This window comes from Oncorhynchus masou, chromosome 27 (genome assembly GCF_036934945.1).
Source record: "Oncorhynchus masou masou isolate Uvic2021 chromosome 27, UVic_Omas_1.1, whole genome shotgun sequence".
NCBI lineage: Eukaryota > Metazoa > Chordata > Actinopteri > Salmoniformes > Salmonidae > Oncorhynchus > Oncorhynchus masou.
The window spans coordinates 51,388,200-51,396,332 of NC_088238.1; the positions used below are offsets into that span (position 1 = coordinate 51,388,200).

General features: G+C 42.7%; 1 protein-coding gene across 1 annotated transcript; it reads right to left on the bottom strand.

The window, feature by feature from the left end:
- Positions 1–3,037: 3,037 nt before the first annotated feature.
- LOC135515382 (G-protein coupled receptor 26-like) lies at positions 3,038–7,504 on the bottom strand. Its single transcript, XM_064939056.1, has 3 exons — positions 6,837–7,504; positions 6,531–6,644; positions 3,038–3,415 (listed from the first exon to the last, which is right to left on the bottom strand). The coding sequence occupies exons 1-3, from the start codon at positions 7,502–7,504 to the stop codon at positions 3,178–3,180; spliced, it is 1,020 nt and encodes a 339-aa protein (XP_064795128.1). The 3' UTR covers positions 3,038–3,177.
- Between the last annotated feature and the right edge of the window lie 629 nt (positions 7,505–8,133).

The following is an 8,133-nucleotide window of genomic DNA, read 5'->3' on the forward strand; positions in this document are numbered from 1 at the left end:
CAGGACAATAGGCAAGCAGCTTGGTGAGAAGGCAACAACTGTTGGTGCAATTATTATCTCACCTCGTGGGGAATCAATGATCATGAGGAAGGTGAGGGATCAGCCCAGAACTACACGGCAAGACCTGGTCAATGACCTGAAGAGAGCTGGGACCAAAGAAAACCATTAGTAACACACTATGCCATCATGGATTAAAATCCTGCAGTGCACGCCAGGTCCCCCTGCTCAAGCCAGCGCCTGTCCAGGCCCGTCTGAAGTTTGCCAATGACCATCTGGATGATCCAGAGGAGGAATGGGAGAAGGTCATGTGGTCTGATGAGACAAAAATAGAGCTTTTTGGTCTAAACTCCAATCGCCGTGTTTGGAGGAGGAAGAAGGATGAGGACAACCCCAAGAACACCATCCCAACCGTGAAGCATGGAGGTGGAAACATCATTCTTTGGGGATGCTTTTCTGCAAAGGGGACAGGATGACTGCACCAAATTGAGGGGAGGATGGATGGGGCCATGTATCGCGAGATCTCCTTCCCTCAGTAAGAGCATTGAAGATGGGTCGTGGCTTGGTCTTCCAGCATGACAACGACCCGAAACACACAGCCAGGGCAACTAAGGAGTGGCTCCGTAAGAAGCATCTCAAGGTCCTGGAGTGGCCTAGCCAGTCTCCAGACCTGAACCCAATAGAAAATCTTTGGAGGGAGCTGAAAGTCCGTATTGCCCAGCAACAGCCCCGAAACCAGAAGGATCTGAAGAAGGTCTGTATGGAGGAGTGGGCCAAAATGCCTGGTGCAGTGTGTGCATACCTGGTCAAGAACTACAGGAAACGTATGATCTCTGTAATTACAAACAAAGGTTTCTGTACTGAATATTAAGTTCTGCTTTTCTGATGTATCAAATACTTATGTCATGCAATAAAATGCAAATTAATTACTTAAAAATCATACAATGTGATTTTCAGGAATTATTTTTAGATTCCGTCTCTCACAGTTGAAGTGTACCTATTATAAAAATTACAGACCTCTACATGCTTTGTAAGTTGGAAAACCTGCAATATCGGCAGTGTATCAAATACTTGTTCTTCCCACTGTGTGTATATATATCTTTGTTAGAACACTATATCGCCCTTGAAGGAGTGATGCTGAATGTAAAAAAATACAAATAAATGGCCCAATTTACCCCACACTCCCCTACATATCCTACTGCTTGACATTCCTATTGGATTATTTGAGGTGTGTTGGCACAAACATTGAACAGCCTCTGGCACCTGCAAAACAGTTGCTGATGAATCTGTCAACATGAAATCCCCAGATTGGCATTAGATATTAGATATGCTTCTACATGTCTTGTCATATGTCCATATATATATATCAAAGGATGCTTGTTATTTGACAGCTTTATTGCACATTTTTCACCAACAGCTTTACTCACACACTGCCAAAGTACAGCAAGTGGCATAGGCCTGCATAATGAAACACACGTGTGCTTGGTGCATCTAAAAAGAATCAGGTTCTGATAAAGCAACTATTGAAAAGCCAAACAGTCATATATTGAATTCTGGCACGAACACAATAACGTGTTTTAAAGCACTTACTTGAACATAACATAACATTCTTCTGCTATAGAATGTCTCATTTATTTGAAGATCATTTAAACAAATACATATTATGGTTTCTCATACAGTGCAAAATAGTTTGATAAAGATAACATCCGGTATTTATAAATATCCATATAAACATTTCCAGCAATCACCTGGCAGAATAAAGTATTACAATATACACAATAGTACAAATCCATTTCAGTCAAAATTACCTTAATACCTGCAGTACATTCAGTTACAACACGCTACCATAGTAAACATGATGGCATTTGCCTTTGGCTGTTATAACTAGTAGCTCTGAGAGAAATACAAAGTGCATCAATATCCAGTGATTGATGTGAAATTGGAGCAACTGCAGTGGTAGTCTAAAACACAGTCCATAGGCTACATAACATGGCTATCTAGTTGGCAGCATTTGCCACAGCACGTACCATTCATTGAAAAGTTCACATTTTAACTTCAAGAAATGAATTGGTGCCCCTTGAAATTGCACCAGTGCCCGAATGGCTACTGGTCAGCCGCTAGCTAAGCTTTCCCATCTTCCACTCTGTCCAGTTGACAGTACATAACCTTGGACACCCAGAAAGGACATCTTGCGAAATTTGCCAGATCCTCCATTAAGTTCTGGGGGAGACGTGTTATAAAATATATTAATGAGACCAGCAAAGTCTCCACCCCTCTATATGAAAACTCTCAGCCAGTTACGGGCAAGTCTGTGGCCCAAAATGTTCCCTCCCCTTCTGAAATTCGAACGATGCGAGCACCTGCAAAATCGTGATTTGTCCAAGTGGTCAGTGATGAAAAATCAGCGTACCGGAAAAAAGTTCCTCGTTAGTCATGGCATCCCACAGTCTGTCAACAGCTTCTACTACCATCTATGATACGTGCATCTGTCCACGAGAGATGAACAACCTTAATAGCACGTTCCTATATTCTATACGGGTGTCAAAAGGTCTGTAAATGTGGCTATGACATCTCCTTTATAAAGAGGTTATTATGTTATAAAAGCCCACGAGCATTCAGACTCTTGTGGAGTGATCCCTCCCTTTATGAATCGACCGAACCCCTGGCTGATTCAATAACATTGATTCATTTGATTCTGGCTCTGGGCGTGGGCGTGTGTGTTGTGTGTGTGTGTGTGTGTGTGTGTGTGTGTGTGTGTGTGTGTGTGTGTGTGTGTGTGTGTGTGTGTGTGTGTGTGTGTGTGTGTGTGTGTGTGTGTGTGTGTGTGTGTGTGTGTGTGTGGCTCTGCCAGTGAATCATGGATCATCAGACTCCCTTGTTTACCAGTATCGTCTGGAGCAAATGTCCCTGAACGCGATCATTCTCTGTGCAGTCTATCCGTCTTGCCCTCTCTTCCACTATCTGCCCCGCCTGTTTTTCTGCTGTCTCCTTCTATCCACCTCACCCACCTCTTCCCCTCCCACAACCTCCCTCTCTCCTATTTCCTACAATCCCCTTTTCTCCCATCTCTCTCTCTTGCTCTCTTCCTTCTCTCTCTCTCACCTCCCCTCTTTCCATGAGGAAACATTTATTTTGGGTCTGTCTGTCTGTGGTATATTTGTTATGTCTATAATGGTGACATTAACTGATCCTCTGGAGAGAGTAGTCATTCTCTGTGTCCAGAGAGCTGTTGTGGCCAGATGAGGGGTACAGGTCACGGCGCAGCAACCGGTTGACAACGGTAACCAGGACCTTCTTGTACTGTAGACGCAGGAGGGAGTAGGCAAAGGGGTCGGACGCCGCCTTGCTGTATGTCAGGCACTTACTGACAATTCCCCAGTGGCGGTTGATTCCCACGAAGGGAAGCAGCTCGGTCAACCTGAGGAGAAGGCAGAGGTCAAGTTAGAGTTCGCAAATAGCCTTTTAGAAAGGGCAAAAGTTACCCAATATTCAAAGCATGGTATTTATCTTGCAGGCAGATGTTCTGTTTGCTTTTGAGAGTGTTTGGTGATAATTCAGTTGGTATTCTATGAAATGCCATGAGGCTCTAAGGTTACAAGGTAGAATAGAATAAATTAGGATATACGGATGGGCCAGAAAAACAGCTTTGGCAACAAGCCTTATACGTTAGGAAAAATAATCTATGAACATATTTCTTCAAAATAAATATGTATAAACTGAACATTGCTACAATATTCTTGCCCATAGGTACAGTGGGGCAAAAAAGTATTTAGTCAGCCACCAATTGTGCAAGTTCTCCCACTTAAATAGATGAGAGAGGCCTGTAATTTTCATCATAGGTACACTTCAACTAAGACATACAAAATGAGAAGAAAAATCCAGAAAATCACATTGTAGGATTTTTAATGATTTTATTTGCAAATTATGGTGGAAAATAAGTATTTGGTCAATAACAAAAGTTTATCTCAATACTTTGTTATGTAACCTTTGTTGGCAATGACAGAGGTCAAATGTTTTCTGTAAGTCTTCACAAGGTTTTCACACACTGGTGCTGGTATTTTGGCCCATTCCTCCATGCAGATCTCCTCTAGAGCAGTGATGTTTTTGGGCTGTTGCTGGGCAACACAGATTTTCAACTCCCTCCAAATATTTTCTATGGGGTTGAGATCTGGAGACTGGCTAGGCCACTCCAGGACCTTGAAATACTTCTTACGAAGCCACTCCTTCGTTGCCCGGGCGGTGTGTTTGGGATCATTGTCATGCTGAAAGACCCAGCCACGTTTCATCTTCAATGTCGTTGCTGATGGAAGGAGGTTTTCACTCAAAATCTCACGATACATGGCCCCATTCATTCTTTCCTTTACACGGATCAGTCGTCCTGGTCCCTTTGCAGAAAAACAGCCCCAAAGTATGATGTTTCCACCCCCATGCTTCACAGTAGGTATGGTGTTCTTTGGATGCAACTCGGCATTCTTTGTCCTCCAAACACGACGAGTTGAGTTTTTACCAAAAAGTTCTATTTTGGTTTCATCTGACCATATGACATTCTCCCAATCTTCTTCTGGATCATCCAAATGCTCTCTAGCAGATTTCAGACGGGCCTGGACATGTACTGGCTTAAGCAGGGGGACACGTCTGGCACTGCAGGATTTGAGTCCCTGGCGGCATAGTGTGTTACTGATGGTAGGCTTTGTTACTTTGGTCCCAGCTCTCTGCAAGTCATTCACTAGGTCCCCCCGCGTGGTTCTGCGATTTTTGCTCACCGTTCTTGTGATCATTTTGACCCCATGGGGTGAGATCTTGCGTGGAGCCCCAGATCGAGGGAGATTATCAGTGGTCTTGTATGTCTTCCATTTCCTAATAATTGCTCCCACAGTTGATTTCTTCAAACCAAGCTGCTTACCTATTGCAGATTCAGTCTTCCCAGCCTGGTGCAGGTCTACAATTTTGTTTCTGGTGTCCTTTGACAGCTCTTTGGTCTTGGCCATAGTGGAGTTTGGAGTGTGACTGTTTGAGGTTGTGGACAGGTGTCTTTTATACTGATAACAAGTTCAAACAGGTGCCATTAATACAGGTAAAGAGTGGAGGACAGAGGAACCTCTTAAAGAAGAAGTTACAGGTCTGTGAGAGCCAGACATCTTGCTTGTTTGTAGGTGACCAAATACTTATTTTCCACCATAATTTGCAAATAAATTCATAAAAAATCCTACAATGTGATTTTCTGGATTTTATTCCCTGATTTTGTCTGTCATAGTTGAAGTGTACCTATGATGAAAATTACAGGCCTCTCTCATCTTTTTAAGTGGGAAAACTTGCCCAATTGGTGGCTGACTAAATACTTTTTTGCCCCACTGTATATGCAGGAATGCCAATGAAGCAGTTGAGTGAGAATAGTAGAATACACAAGGTGCAATTTCTAAATTTGGTTGTGCATCAGCTGTTTTAGTCTTGTTATGTCAGTCACTGATAGTCAGTCAATTAGCCCATGTCAGCTAACATTTGTTTGATTGCTAAGTTACTTTAGTGGCCAGCTATCTAAACGTGTTATCAAATTACCGGCCGGGGGACCCCCATTGATTTTGTTAGTCAGTCTCATATTAAAACTGCAAACATTTATTTCCACCCCATGGCAAAATGTGTAGAATTTCAGGAAATTAGCTTTAAAATAGCAACATTTTCTCTACAACCCATGGCAAAATGTGTAGAATTGCACAAAATTAACTCTAAACTAAACAAAATTCTCTCCATTATCAAGAGGGAGGCCACTAAACTGTTTTGCTTGCAATATGTGTGTGGGGGAGGGGGGGGTTGCTGATTTGAATCCCCGAGCTGACTAGGATAAATCTGTCGATGTGCCCTTGAGCAAGGCACTTAACCCTAATTGTTCCTGTAAGTCGCTCTGCATAAGAGAGTCTGCTCAATAACTAAAATGTCAAATGTAAACTACAATGCTATATTCCCTCTAGGCCAAGCTTTTCCAAACTAGTTTTTTGCTCCATGACTACACAGCTGATTCAAAGTTTCATAACGAATTGGTTATTCAAATCAGCTGCTCTATGTCATGCTGTGTGTCGGTGGAAATGAATGCCTCTGTGTGCTAACTGTCGTCTCATGGTGGTCCAGTGAAATGACATGACGACAGATAATTGATGGTTTAATGAAGGATGTATCAGATACAGATGGAGATCATAAACGCGCAACAACAAAAACGAATCGGGTGAAATTGAATTAAACCTTAATTTGTGCATTGCTCAACCTTACATGAGACCTGCCTCATCTTTCAACTGAATTTTGCTGATCATTCTTCTGTTATTTTGCTGGGGTGGCAAAGTTATTAAACAGAGTAAACCCTGCGATGATAGCTTTTGCCTTTACTGTTCATAAACCCAGTTGTATTATCAAAGTGTGTTCACCTGGCGATGTGTTAATCTCATAACCTCTATAATAACCCCTTTAATGATGTGTTTAAGGTAGGTGAATGACACTCCTGTTTGTTCAGCTGCCTGTCTCCCCTAGACTGGAAACCCACTTACCTCGTAATAACATAGGGAGCAAAACAGATGATGAATGACCCAATGAAAATGCTGATTTTCTTGGTGGCTCTCTGTTTCCTTCTCTTTTGTTCTACCAGACACCTTTGTTTCACACTGAAAATAGGAATTAACTGATATTAGTCCAGCAGAATAAATGACGAAACATTCTACATTTGAATTTAAAAAAATTAACACCTACAGTAAGCATGTTTCCCCAGGATTGAATCTATAGTTTACTGTAAAGCTAACATTGCACATTATAACGGCAATTGATCGCACACCTCTTAAGTAAAGGAGCATACGTACGATGGGTGAATATCCACCAGCAAGAACAGCGTCTGCATGGTTATAACGTCAATCCTCTTGCAGTGGAAGCGTGCAACTTTTAGCACCTTCAAATATGTGAAGCACAGGATCAGCAGGGAGAGCATGAAACTACTGGCGTGGAAAACGACGGTGAAAATTGTAAACTTGATCCTGTCGCTCTCCTCGCTCAAATGCAATGTGCACGAGGCGTAAATGTGGCTATAGTCAACCCAGGAGAACAGAAGGGCGATGAGGGAAAACGTGAGGGAGTGGAGCCACGAGTAGCACATCATGATCACTGCGTCCTTGTAGCGCATTTTACTGGAGTAACTCAAGGGGAACACCACTGCTATCCAGCGGTCTATACTGAGTGCTGCCATACTCAACATAGTGTTCGCAGTCAAAAAGGTCTCCAGAAAGCTCACTGTATGGCAAAGGCAATCCCCAAAAGGCTGGTGATTTCTGACAATCCCCACCAATGTCGATGGCATGTTTAAAAGGGTGATAAGTATGTTGCAAAAAGACAGGTTCATGATGAATATACCCGGTACCTGTCGGCGGATCTCGGTGCTCTGGACAAAACATAGCAGCACCAGCAAGTTCGACAACAACGAGACAATTGCGACCACAACAATGAACAACGTGAAGATAATTTCCGCAAAGTCCATGTCTCACTTGAAAAAGTCCACTTGCGTTTTGCATGCACCTGTAGATAATATACACTTAATATCCACCATGATTGCACCGTCGTTTATCTCCAAGGTCGTCATTCCAGAATTTAACTCCTACAAGTTTCGCCGTCTCCAAGTTGGTGGAGCGCTGTCCAGAGTGCTGAAGTGGGGAGACCGCGCGCGCCCCACGAGCGCCAGACCATTTCGTTTCTTTAACCGTATGGAGTGTTCTACTCCCACACCACACAAGTATTTGTAACAAAATTTGATGGCATGTGTAACTGAGCGTTTGGGTAACACATGGGAAAATGTTTCGTATCTCCGCTCCCTTCTACGACTACCTCAGCATGAAAACAGTGAGACTGCGACGTACGCCACTGCCTTTGTGCGCAGAACGTGCGTACTAAAACAGATGACTGTTTGGAGCCTGCCCTGTCTAGTGCAAATTCGTTTGAATGTTAATGTTACAATTAGCTATCACGTGAGGAAAAATAAAACGTCATACATGGAGTTTTAAAACATTGGGAAGTTATTTTGGTTCCTCCATTGATTCATTCGTTATTTTAGTCATTTACGAGTGTGTTTGTGAGGTCATACACATCAGAACACAGATATGATTATTTTTA